Source organism: Periplaneta americana, chromosome 15 (assembly GCF_040183065.1).
Source record: "Periplaneta americana isolate PAMFEO1 chromosome 15, P.americana_PAMFEO1_priV1, whole genome shotgun sequence".
NCBI classification, from domain to species: Eukaryota; Metazoa; Arthropoda; class Insecta; order Blattodea; family Blattidae; genus Periplaneta; species Periplaneta americana.
Genome location: NC_091131.1, coordinates 12,183,121 through 12,197,052, shown reverse-complemented (window position 1 = coordinate 12,197,052; position 13,932 = coordinate 12,183,121). Strand labels below are relative to the sequence as shown.

The 13,932-nt window shown below is 34.5% G+C and overlaps 1 protein-coding gene across 1 annotated transcript in view; it reads left to right on the top strand.

Moving 5' to 3' along the window:
* The window catches only part of LOC138714642 (protein takeout-like), a 32,380-nt gene that overhangs the window by 16,892 nt on the left and 1,556 nt on the right, over positions 1–13,932 (top strand). The window contains exons 4-5 of the mRNA XM_069846691.1: positions 2,720–2,853; positions 10,276–10,428. Of these exons, the coding sequence (XP_069702792.1) occupies positions 2,720–2,853; positions 10,276–10,428 (287 nt within the window). The remainder of the gene's footprint in view (positions 1–2,719; positions 2,854–10,275; positions 10,429–13,932) is intronic.

Here is a 13,932-nt window from a genome sequence, read left to right as displayed (position 1 = left end):
GAGAATGGAGAAAGTTACACAACACAGAACTGAACGCATTGTGTTCTTCACCTGACATAATTAGGAACATTAAATCCAGACGTTTGAGATGGGCAGGGCATGTAGCACGTATGGGCGAATCCAGAAATGCATATAGAGTGTTAGTTGGGAGACCGGAGGGAAAAAGACCTTTAGGGAGGCCGAGACGTAGATGGGAGGATAATATTAAAATGGATTTGAGGGAGGTGGGGTATGATGATAGAGACTGGATTAATCTTGCACAGGATAGGGACCGCTGGCGGGCTTATGTGAGGGCGGCAATGAACCTTCGGGTTCCTTAAAAGCCATTTGTAAGTAAGTATTATTATTATTATTATTATTATTATTATTATTATTATTACAGTATTTCAGCAGGCCTAAATGACGTTGTGATTTTATCCTCTTTGGTGATATCTGGTATTAGTTGGCAACATTGAAAAGATAGCCAAATTAGCCTTTTAGGAACTCCTCTTACGTGATCGTCACTATCCACAGTGCATAACAATCAAGTCCGCAGTAACTAGTAAACGAAAATTCTTGCATGAATGGTGACTTGTATACAAAATAAACATGGATGCCTTATCATCAGCAATTAGAGTTGTCAAATCTGAAGATGTTTCGAAGTACGTATAATGTAGAATAATATGTTAACTTTCAACATTACATTGTTAGTACTCATTTTTTAAGTATTGTAATATTTTAGGCGCTTATATTTTCCACGTAAGTAGTAACGAAACTACTGTAGATGATTTGTAAACTGCACACTCGGAAGTTTGGGTAAAGTGTGCTTCAAACACGGCCTTCATAGACTATTTTTCTTAAAACCATGACTTCAAGGTTCAGCACTGAATCAAGAAGGCAGTGCCCTAATGGAGTTTCATTATAAGTTATGTGGAAAGGATAAGGACTTAATATATTACAATAATGCTTAACAAATTATAAAGAAAGTACTAACAATGTCAATGTTCAAAGTTAACGTGTTATTCTACATCACATTTACATTATTTCACTTCCAAAGCATCTTCAGACTTCATAATCCCAATTGCTGATGAGGCATCCCTGTTTGTTTAGTGTACAAGTCATCAATCAGGCAAGAATTTTCGTTTACTAACTTACTTACCCGGAGGTTCATTGCCGCCCTCACATAAGCCCGCCATCGGTCCCTATCCTGAGCAAGATTAATCTATTCTCTACCATCATATCCCACCTCCCTCAAATCCATTTTAATATTATCCTCCTATCCAAGTCTCGGCCTTCCCAAAGATCTTTTTCCCTCCGGCCTCCCAACTAACACTCTATATGCATTTCAGGATTCGCCCATACGTGCTACATGCCCTGCCCATCTCAGACGTCTGGATTTAATGTTCCTAATTATGTCAGGTGAAGAATACAATGCGTGCATTTCTGCGTTGTGTAACTTTCTCCATTCCCCTATAACTTCATCCCTCTTAGCACCAAATATTTTCATAAACACCTTATTCTCAAACACCCTTAACTTCTCTTCCTCTCTCAAAGTGAGAGTCCAAGTTTCACAACTATACAGAACAACCGATAATATAACTGTTTTATAAATTCTAACTTTCAGCTTTTTGAAAACAGCCCAGATGACAAAAGCTTTTCAACCGAATAATAGCAGGCATTTCTCCTATTTATACTGCGTTTAATGTCCTCTAGAGTATCATTTATATTTGTTACTGTTGCTCTAAGATATTTGAATTTTCACATCTTTTCAAAGGATAAATTTCCAATTTTTATACTCCCATTTCGTACTATTTTCTGGTCAAGAGGCATAATCATATTACTTTGTTTTTTTTTGGGAGTTTATTTATTTATTTAAATTTATGTATTTATTTATTTAAATTTATTTATTTAGTTAAATTTATTTAAATTTATTTATTTATTTATTTAAATGTATTTAAATTTATTTATTTATTTAAATTTATTTATTTATTTATTTAAATTTATTTATTTATTTATTTAAATTTATTTATTTATTTAAATTTATTCATTCATTCATTTATTTGTTTAAATTTATTCATTCATTCATTCATTCATTTATTTATTTAAATTTATCCATTCATTCATTTATGTATTTAAATTTATTCATTCATTTATTTATTTAAATTTATTTATTTATTTATTTATTTATTTAAATTTATTCATTTATTTATTTAAATTTATTTATTTAAGTTTATTCATTCATTCATTCATTTATTTATTTAAATTTATTCATTCATTCATTTATTTAAATTTATTCATTTATTTATTTAAATTTATTCATTTATTTATTTAAATTTATTTATTTATTTATTTATTTAAATTTATTTATTTATTTATTTACATTTATTTATTTAAATTTATTTATTTATTTAAATTTATTCATTCATTCGTTCATTCATTTATTTATTTAAATTTATTCATTCATTCGTTCATTTATTTAAATTTATTCATTAATTATTTATTTGAATTTATTCATTCATTGATTTATTTAAATTTATTCATTTATTTATTTATTTATTTAACTAGCTAGCTAGTGACTACAAATTACATTTATAAAACAAAAATGTTTCTAGCCACTACCGTGTACAGTGTGGTCAAACTTTCTCATTTACATTACATACATACTTAAATGTTAAACGCGTAATTAGATTTTAGATTTAAAGCCGTTAAGCTTATCTGGAGATGTCTTGCGCACCAACAGGGCAGACCTGGACAACAGGAAGCTGGAGTTCGAGGCTAGTGTTCCAGAGACGCACATCGACGCGGACTACACCATGAACGGGCGCTTCCTCGTGCTGCCCATGAACGGGGAGGGGAAGTGCAGTTTGAACCTCAGTAAGTACTCCAACTCGCCTTTCAGATGTTAAATTGATTAATATAAGAGAAAGCGTACATTGGCGTTCAAGGATACCTTACTCCTAATAATCGATAGCTGAACAAATGTAACTTTTCTGCAAATTAAGCTTTCAGGAATAACTCCCTGTAAGGTTAATTTGAATAATTTCGAGGGAAAAATTGTTCCGGGGCCAGGTATCGAACCCGGGACCTTTGGTTAAACGTACCAACGCTCTCCCAACTGAGCTACCCGGGAACTCTACCCGACAACGATCCCCCTCTATATCCACAGATCTCAAAGTGGGCTGACAACCGTCAAGCAACCAACATTTGAGTGCACACTAACTCTGTGTGACTCTAAATTGTGGTTTTCTGTTACGTACAGTGAAGTGTATTATGCAAATTAAGCTTTCAAGAATAACTCCATGTAAAGTTAATTTGAATAATTTCGAGGGAAAAAATGTTCTGGGGCCGGGTATCGAACCCGGGACCTTTGGTTAAACGTACCAACGCTCTCCCAACTGCAAAGAAATTTTACAATGTTAATTTTGAATAATTTCAAGGAAAAACTGTTCCGGAGCCGGGTATCGATCCCGGGACCCTTCGCTTAGCGCACGAATGCTTTCCCGACTGAGCTACCCCAGGAACTATACACGACACCGACACAATTTTTCCTTTCTATCCACACAACTCAAATGGGCTGACTAGACGCCAGAGCTCAACTTTGAGTGCACACAAATTCTGTGTGACTTAAGTCCATTCTCCTGTAACTTCATCCCTCTCAGCTCCAAATATTTTCCTAAGTACCTTATTCTCAAACACCCTTAACCTATGTTCCTCTCTCAAAGTAAGAGTCTAAGTTTCACAGCTATATAGAACAACCGGTAATATAACTGTTTTATAAATTCTAACTTTCAGATTTTTTGACAGCAGACTGGATGACAAAAACTTCTCAATCGAATAATAACAGGCATTTCCCATATTTATTCTGTGTTTAATTTCCTCCCATCCACACCTGTGAAGTAACGGTCAGCGCGTCTGGCCGCGAAACCAGGTGGCCCGGGTTCGATTACCGGTCGGGGCAAGTTACCTGGTTGAGGTTTTTTCCCGGGTTTTCCCTCAACCCAATATGAGCAAATGCTGGGTAAGTTTCGGTGCTGGACCCCTGACTCATTTCACCGGCATTATCACCTTCATCTCATTCAGACGCTAAATAACCTAAGCTGTTGATAAAGCGTCATAAAATAACTTACTAAAAAAAATTTTCTCTCCAGTATCATTTATTTTGGTTACTGTTGCTCCAAGATATTTGAACTTTTCCACGTGTTCAAGGGATAAATTTACAATTTTCATAAATTCCATTTCGTACAGTATTCTTGTCACGAGACGTAATCACATACTGTACTTCGTATTTTCGAGATTTATTTCCAAACTTATCTATTTATTTGCTTCAAGTATAATTCCCGTGTTTTCTCTAATAGTTTGTGGATTTTCTCCTAACATATCCGCATCAAAAGCAGCTGATGTAACCCGTTCAATTCTTTGTTATCCAGAACTTTCCTAATGGAATACTCTAGACATTCCAAATACCAAATATCATAACCTTATTCCTTTGCTGTCTATTTTTCATAAATATAAGGTTGCAAATGTTACACGATATTTAAGAGCTGTTTTTTCAAACTCGAGTTATTCTCTTGCTCTGAAATTGGTCTATGTTTTGGGGAAATAGATCTAGTTTGAACATTCCTTCTCAGCAGTACATACTTCAGTTACTTTTTCCTTAATATTTTTTTGTAATTTCAGCCAGTTTAACTCCAGCGGATTCAGTACAAATATGTAATTTTGTCCCAATTGTTTTGAGTTCTTTCTGGAACACTTAGGACTGGTAGAAATCCTAAAGTAAGTCCAAGAGATGTGAGGCAGATTTGTCGATTAGCATTGAAAGAGCAAAGAAACTCTTCTAAACGACAAGAACATAATTTCCCACATAGAAATGATTTATTGTTAAAATATTCAGCATTTAATATAATACCTTTATTATAACCCCATAATTAACGAAACAGTCATGAGTAACATTTTCAATTGTATAAATGTGTGAATCAATGCAGATGTTATAATAATTCTGTACAAAAACAAAAAGTTTCCAGAATTATGGCTACCAGTGTATATAGATATACTGTACATATTTTAATTTTATTCTCAGCACTGTTCGTGTTTATGTTTCTGAATGATTAATGTATGTTGATAAGACGTCCATGTCTATATATATATATATATATATATATATATATATATATATATATATATATATAATTTGAACTGGTAATGGAAATTACGGGAAAACGGCTGAACGGATTTTGATGATTGACCCCTCATTTTCATGCCTGACATCCAAAGTTTTTCAGAAAAGTAGTAGTTTTCAGTGAAATGTCGATTTTCCTACATACTTTTCCTATTTTCCAAAATCCATCTGTTGTCAGTTTTGAGAAATAATTTTATTGAATCACGGCCGACTTGATTGAATTTCAGAACAAAACACACACTACAATAAACAATAGGCTATTACACGAAGGCCATGATCTGTAGGATTGCCGACATATTTAGAGCTCAATTCAATTTGTTATTAAAAATTGATTCTGCAGTGTATAATTTTCTGAATATAGCTGTGTATTGCATATTCAAATCTACGAAACTTGAGGTGGTTTGATGACATTATTACCATTAGAAATTAAACATTATTATAGTTAATATCATGATGCGTCTATTTTTCATTAATTGTATATAATATTAATGCTATATTGATGACATGAAAGTGAAACATTTTGTGATTATGTAAGTAAATGTACAGAATATCTTAATTTATATCTTCATTTCTATAATTTACTGAGTGGCTGCTATATATAACTACAAAACGTAAGTAAGATAAAAAATATTGTTATTAAAAATCAAATATTTTTATACTTATTAACCCAGTGAGGTTGGGTCTTTTTCATATACTTAATAGCGGTGTAGTGTAGATATTGATATGTGTCATTGTCTTCAGTATTGGCTCGAGAGAGAGCAAAAATTACAGTTCCTAAGGAAAGATCAAAAGGTATTACTTACTGGTAAAATAAGAGATCATTTCAGCAAGATTTCTCAGTAGGATAAAATGATTTTACGCTCTACATTTCAAGTTCTCCATGCAGCAGCTATACGAAAATGCTATTGTTCGAAAGCTTAGCAAACCTTACATTTTTTTAACTTTTGCCTACAATCCACAATGACCTGAAATAGCTACTGCTATCGTCCTGACATTGATACTTGAGTTTTCGCGTTGAAACTCAAAAACTGAAGTTGGATAGGTTCAAGAAAAAGTATCTGGCCTAAAAAAATCCATTCAGAGGGAGTATGTTTCATTATTATGGAAGCAAATAACTATCAAAAAGACAAGTATTCTTCATTGAAAATAAATCTGAAAAATTTTTATTTGAACGTCTAACGAACTTAGTTTGCAGCAGTATTTGCTGCACAAGCCACTAGTTTTATTTTATAATCACCTCGCGATCCCCTCCTCAGTTTTTTACACGACCCACACTTTGGAAACCACTGTCCTTGAGTATGCATGTAACTATTCCAAGTAAAACGTTTCATTAACATAATTACTGTCACATTCGATAAATAATGACAGCATTGCTGTAAATTAGTGCTGCTAGCGTGACCATCGAAATCTTGCACTACGTAACAGAGTAGCGACTGTTTCACAAATCTGCAATATTGAAAGTCTCGAAGTAGCCATATTTTGTAAATACAGTGGCTATTTTTCATTTGTAGTAAACAACACAGCCCTAAAGGTACGACGAACAAAGGTGATTCATAAAACTCTAAGTTGCAAGAGAAAAAACATGCAATTCAGTGCTTTAGGGCAGCCGTGGCGAAAATGTGATTCGCAAGCACATTGTGGCTCGCAATGATAGCTAAGCATTTCTCTTACTTCCTACCTCCCACAACCCCCACCCTCTCACTCAATGGAGTCAAACTCCGTTCCATTTGTATTTGTCTCTGATCTGTGAGTGGCGTATCGTCGCAATGTCTCTCTCGAAACCATGTACCTCTACAAAAATGAAATTTTCAAGTAGGATGGAAGAACGCATTTTTTTGCTGTCAATATGATGAGAATATTAAATGCATGACTTGTTCACAAGTATTACGAGGAAAACGGTTGTGTAACATAAAACGGCATTATACTATATGTCACTCATGAAACATTAAAAGGTCATTATTAATATCATCATCATAATCATCATCATTATCATCTCTGTACGTCGATCCATTTTTCAGCAGATGTACGAATAATGCGGTTAGATCTTCAATTTAACACACAGATTTACAATGTGATGTTAAATGAAAGCTAGACGTAAGGACTTGATAAATGTTGAACTTTTCAAATCGTTGCCAAAAAATAAATATCCGAAGCTTCGTTCTTTCGCTTGCCCTGTTGAAGCCATGTTCGCTACAACTTACGTTTGTTAAAAATTATTTTCATCAATGGAAATAGTAAAAACCAAATTTAGATCACGACTGACAGACAAATAGCTTCGTGATCAACTACTACTGGCAGTAAGTGACATAATTCCTGATTTTGAAACTCTGTCGCAGAGACATTCTGAAGACAGTTAATTTTAAGTTGTGATAATGTGTCCTATGTTTTCTTATTCGTTTCTTTCTTCGTTGCACGTACTAAACATTAATTTGTAGCCTTGTACTGTATAAAATTACATTCAAGTGCTTGACGTAAGGAAAATGAAAATCCGTTAATAAGTCAGACAGTTGCTTCACTTCCCCTTCGGGTGTCCGCCTCCCTCCATAGTTGGCTCGGCACCCGGCGCACGATCACATTTTCGCCACGGCTGCTTTAGGGCATTACAAGAAGCCTGTAGGAGAGGAGTCCTACCATACTGAACTAGTGCCTGTTGGGTAGAAGCGAGGCATTTACTTTCAATCAAGAGTTGATATCCGATGAACTTTAGATTGATCAGTGAGAGAGATATCCAGAAATGCTGCTGCAGATGGAGTCCACCGTCTTCTAAGAATTTGGCAACGTATTGTTGACATGACAGGCGACTGTATTTTGAAGTATGTAATGTCAAAAGTAACGTAAATAAATTTAGTGTGAAACAGTAGGCCTAACTATGTTGCCATTAGTTTTCGAAAGCCCTGGTAAATATAAGAGGATGCAGGATTGTGTGTATATATCTCCAAATACAATATATTTCGGCAAGGTAGATAAGAAACTGTTGCCTCTCAAGTTCTCCCTTATTTCTCGTACAAAACATCACTGGTATAATATTACTATTTATGTATATTTATTTATTTAACCTGGTAGAGATAAGGCCGTCAGGCCTTCTCTGCCCCTCTACCAGGGGATTACAATATAATATGAAGAATAAAATTACAATTAATATTAAATGTACAATTACAATTACAATAAAAATTAAAGTACGACAAGATTACCTGATTAATGAAAGCTAGACAATTTATCATAGGAGTTAAGAACAAATAATATTTTTGTATTTATTGAATTACAAATTAAACCTAGAATAACAAAATTCTATAGTGATGAAATTACCGGATATTGAGATGTTTTGTGGTAGATTAAAAGAACTATTTACAAGAAACCATGTCTGAAAGAGTCTCAATTACTGACCAAGTGCCTAGTAAGTTTGCGTTTGAATTTAATTTTATTTCGACAGTCCCTGATGCTAGCAGGTAACGAATTCCAGAGTCTTGGCAGGGCTATTGTGAAAGAGGATGAGTATGAGGAGGTGTGATGGGATGGTATTGTTAGTATTGTTTCATGGCGAGAGCGTGTGTTCAGATTGTGGTGGGAAGAAAGGTAAGTGAAGCGAGACGACAGGTACGAAGGAATAGAAGAGTTCAAGATTTCGAAGAGAAGGAGAAGTGAATGTAAATTTCTTTTCTTATATAGTTTAAGCCAAGTTATTGCTTCCAGGGATGGGGTAATATGATCATATTTACGAACATTGCTTACAAAACGTACACACAAATTATGAGCACGTTGAAGTTTCATTTTGTTGTCGCTGGAAAGGTCAGTCAGTAAAAAGTCAACATAGTCAAAATTGGGAAATACAAGCGTTTGCATAAGGAATTTTTTTTAAGCAAGAGGGAAGATGAACATTTATCCTTTGTGCGAGATCGTGCGTATTTGCTTGGTTTCCGCACAAAACCAATCCGCGGAAAGTCTAAAATTCCACATTCAGTATTCCAAATCTAACACACATAACAATTTCCCTATTCTTACCGCTTAAGTGACATTGATTTTACTGCTTTAGGCTTTTAACATATTATTTTTAGAGACGTTCAATATAGTAATAATTATAAATTGGAAACTTACCACTGCAATTTCACCTAAATTGCACTGTTAATTATTGTTTTTAAATATTTGCAAAAATTAAGTAAACTCTACAACTCCACTAAACTTACTGCATTCGTGATGCAAGTAACATTGAGGAAGCCGTGAAAAAATCAACAAGATTCCAGACTCATCATAGACTGAGGGGAGTATAGTAAACACAGAAAACATTTTAAAGCAACAATGTTGAAGATAGATACTTTTGTTTTGCAAATATGCCGTCATTGAACAGAAACCAAGATGGAGATTCCATTGCAACTAATTAGAAATTCCTCTTTCAGGTATGTAATAAACGATCTTCGCACAAAGTAATGTACGATACACGAGGGATATGTTTTCTTTCAATTCTCGGAAATTAAAAAAGCTCAACTACGTTACGCTTTTTCAAACTTTTCCTCGAACATGAAGACTTCAACATACCGCACTTGTAACGCATATTACTATTTTAGCACATGGATAATAGAATATACTTTTCTGCACGTTTCTGTAATTTGCATGTCCCAGTTGAGATTATTATCCATGTGAATGCCAAGATTTTTTTACCGAAGAACTGAAAGGGATATGCACTGTACTTACTTTAACGGGGGAAATGTCAAGGTGTTTTACAGCGTCGGTTTGCCGTTATGTCCTAATATAATTGCTTGTGTCTTTCCAGGATTGATATTAAGATGGAATTTCTTTGTCCATCGAGTCAATGTCTTTTTTCAGTTTGTCTATAGCGTCGTTTACTCGGTCTAAGCAGGAAGAGATGTAGCATTGAAAGTCTTAGCATACAAGTGATAGTTACAATGCCTTACAAGAGATGTAATATCATTGACATATATTGTGAACAACAATGGTCCGAGTACCGATCCCTGTGGTGTACAATATTACGTCAGTACATAATTGCAAAATGTCGTATTAACGGAAGACCAAAACACTGAACTCGCAAATTTTTCGACTACATCGTACGAGTAGTTTGGTTCCAAATTTCCCCTGAACCCTGTAATTAAGACTTTGTTTTGTTACAGCGCAGTACAACACGACCGTCAAACTTCACGCGGAGCCGCTGACGAAGGACGACGAGGTGTACTGGGATGTGACGGAGTTCGACGTGCATGTGGAGTCCTTGCAGCTCTTCCAAGTCCGCTTCGAGAACCTCTTCAACGGGAACAAGACGCTGGGCAAGTCGCAGCTTATGCCAGTCCCATTCTTGAGTTCCGATTCCTTACTTCTACTTTTCCCTCGGTGTACATCTCATTCGTTCATTCATTCATTCATTTAATCATTCGTTCATTCATTCATTCATTCAATCATTCATTCATTCAATCATTCGTTCATTCATTCATCCATTCATCCATCCATCCATCCATCCATTTTCTGCCCAAGGGCAAGTCCTTCATTCCTAACCCAGCATTTTCCAATCTTTCCTGTGTTCTGCCTTTCTCTTAGACTTCCCATAGGATCCATGTATCATTTTCTATCATCTGATCTCTTCTTCTGCTCCGACTCTTTTCCTGTTAATGATTTCTTCTAATTCATTCTTCAATAGGAAATTTCATTCATTCATTCATTCGTTCGTTCATTAGTTCATTCATTCATTCATTCATTAATTCATTCATTAATTCATTCATTTATTCATTCATTCATTCATTCATTCATCGTTTTATGCCCAAGGGCAAGTCCATTCCAAACCCAGCATATTCCAATCTTTCCTATTTTGTGCCTTTCTCTTATACTTCCCATAGGATCCATGTATCATTTTCTATCATCTCATCTCTTCTTCTGCTACGACTCTTTTCCCGTTCACGATTTCTTCTAATTCATTCTTCAATAGGAAATTCCATCCATCCATTCATTCATTCGTTCATTCGTTCTTTCATTCATTCAATTCCTTCATTCATTCATTCATTCATTCATTCATTCATTCATTCATTCATCCATTCATTCATTCATTCATTCATTCATTCACTCATTCATTCATTCATTCATCCATTCATCCATTCATCCATCCATTCGTTCATTCATTCATTCATTTTATGCCCCAGGGCAAGTCCTTCCTTCCAAACTCAGCAATTTCCAATCTTTCCTATTTTCTGCCTTTCTCTTAGACTTCCCATAGGATCCATGTATCATTTTCTATCATCTGATCTCTTCTTCTGCTCCGACTCTTTTCCCGTTCACGATTTCTTCTAATTCATTCTTCAATAGGAAATTTCATTCATTCGTTCATTCGTTCATGTATGTATGTATGTATGTATGTATGTATGTATGTATGTATGTATGCATGAACGAACGAGCTGACCTTGCAATTTCTAAATACAATGAAACTTTTTCTGTCCGTTGACAACTGTGATACAATGCTTTGTGCAAAGTTTGAGGCATCAGAACTTCATAGTGTTTAAATTAAAAATATTTTAATTTATCGTATTTTCATAAAATTATCAACTTTAAACTGTTGTGGATCCGAAACCCTTTCACCCAATGATCAAAATCATGGTTTACTTTGATGCTGAGAAGTTAAAGTTTATATTGACATGTAAACAGTTTTTCTTACTTTTTATGGAAATGGAGAAATTTAGATTTTTCTTCATTAAGACTCCTTTGCCCACGAAAAAATATTTTTAAAATATATGGTTAGATTCCGCATTGAAAGTACAAATAAACACATATTTTTTTTACTGGTGCACCGTTGATAAGAAAGTATTGATAATATCAAATAAAGAAAATAAATAGTACGCGCGTGAACTAACCAGCTGACTGTGAGGCGGGAGCTAGCCTAGGCAAGCAAGGCCAGGAGACATAAACACGTGATGTTTCGTCTAGTAGAGCATAGCTGGACTAGCTTTATTACAAGTTTTCATAAAAACAGGAGTAAAATGATGCACAACGCTCGCTTATCTTCATCTCTCGGCCAGTTCGTGCGGTACTGCGCCGTTCAAGTCTAGGCGTGTGAATATAATTTATTTAATACCCTCGAAACTTATTGCCGAACCACTAAGCAAACAATGCCGAATCCCTCTTAATAATGCAAGGTTTTTTCTCAATATTTTTTTACATTTTTACAAATTGGCAAAAAGCCTAAAAGTAAGTAAAATCAGATTATCTGTCTCTCTGTATATAATAAAAACAAGGATTACTTCTTAACATGATCAACCAAATGTCAGCTTCTAAATAAGCTCTCATTCAATGTTCTGCAGTAAACGGTTCCAGAGTTCTGAGCGCTGAAAGAGGCTTCTTTATATAAAATACGCTAAATTTGTCGCTCAATAGTACGAAAACCGTTTGACTTTCGATAGTATATTTTTGAAAATGCACTACCCTCAGCACCTTGTATAAATAGGGAAAAAATTAGAGTACAAAAAATGCGAGGTTTTTTACTGATCGATTTCATATGGAATAGCCCTATGTATGTATGTATGTATGTATGTATGTATGTATGTATGTATGTATGTATGTATGTATGTATGTATGTATGTATGTATGTATGTGTGTATGTATGTATATGTATGTATGTATGTATGCATGCATGCATGCATACATATATGTACAGGGACATAATTTTATTTTTACTTCAATTTTTATTGTACCTGAGTTTTTGAGTGTACTGCACTCCCACCCCTTCTACTAATGAAGTTCCAACTGTCCTCCACACAGAACCAAGGCAGCATATAGTAAACAGTAATGAGTTAGTGAGAATAGTACGTTCCAGAAATATGTTCGCGTTTTCCAGTAACGAAAGAGCTTTCGATATTGAATCATATTTTCACAAAGGTATTGTCGTCCGTATGCCTACGTCGCATCCCGATTTCCCTCACCTGCTTCTGCTCGCCCCTCTATAAAGGCTGGTGGCTGGACTGTCTCTGAAAACATTAATTTCTGTTAGGAATTGGACGTCTACGTAATATTATACAACTGTTTCAAATCACTTAAATAAAAGGGTCTCGTTAAGTAGTTAACTGTCACGTGATTTCTCCTCTTTCTACGATCCTGTTACAAAACCACTTCGACGGACAGTAGATAGCATGTCTAAGTAATTTTATCTTTTCGGATCGGGCAGAAATGAAGATTGAATTTACAGTACGTAAGGTACTCTTTTATAGAGTAGGTACAGAATTATTTCAACATCAGTTACTAGTACGAAGGACAAAACTGGCAATTGGAATTAGGTACAATAATCTGTAGTGCGATAATATGCACAAAAGAACTGAAGCCTGTATCGAAATGAACGGTCACCATTTTCAAAAATGTGTTTAAATATCCATATTATGATTATTTTTCAATTCAACTTCATTTTTTATATTGTAAGCTAATGTGCTGTAGACAGTATAATATACACTGCATAATGAATACGTCTGAATGGATAGCTCAGTTCGTGAGTAAAAACACTCATTGTTAATACAGTAGGCCTACTGTATTTTGATTAAACAAAAATCTAATGAAAATTATCAAACTCATAATCGCGATATTTCCTAGTTTACGTAAATGGATGAACAAATTTTCTTTCCTCCTATGCCTAGTAAAGTGATTTGTTTGTATTTATTTATTTATTTATTTCATCAATCTTTGTTCACGTCATGGCGGATTAGATGTATTTGTTTGTATTTTACGCCAGTATCATCGAACTCCAGTCGTGGAAGAAGGTAGCAAAAGGTGTTTCTGGTTCTTAATCGTTGATCCAAAGGTAT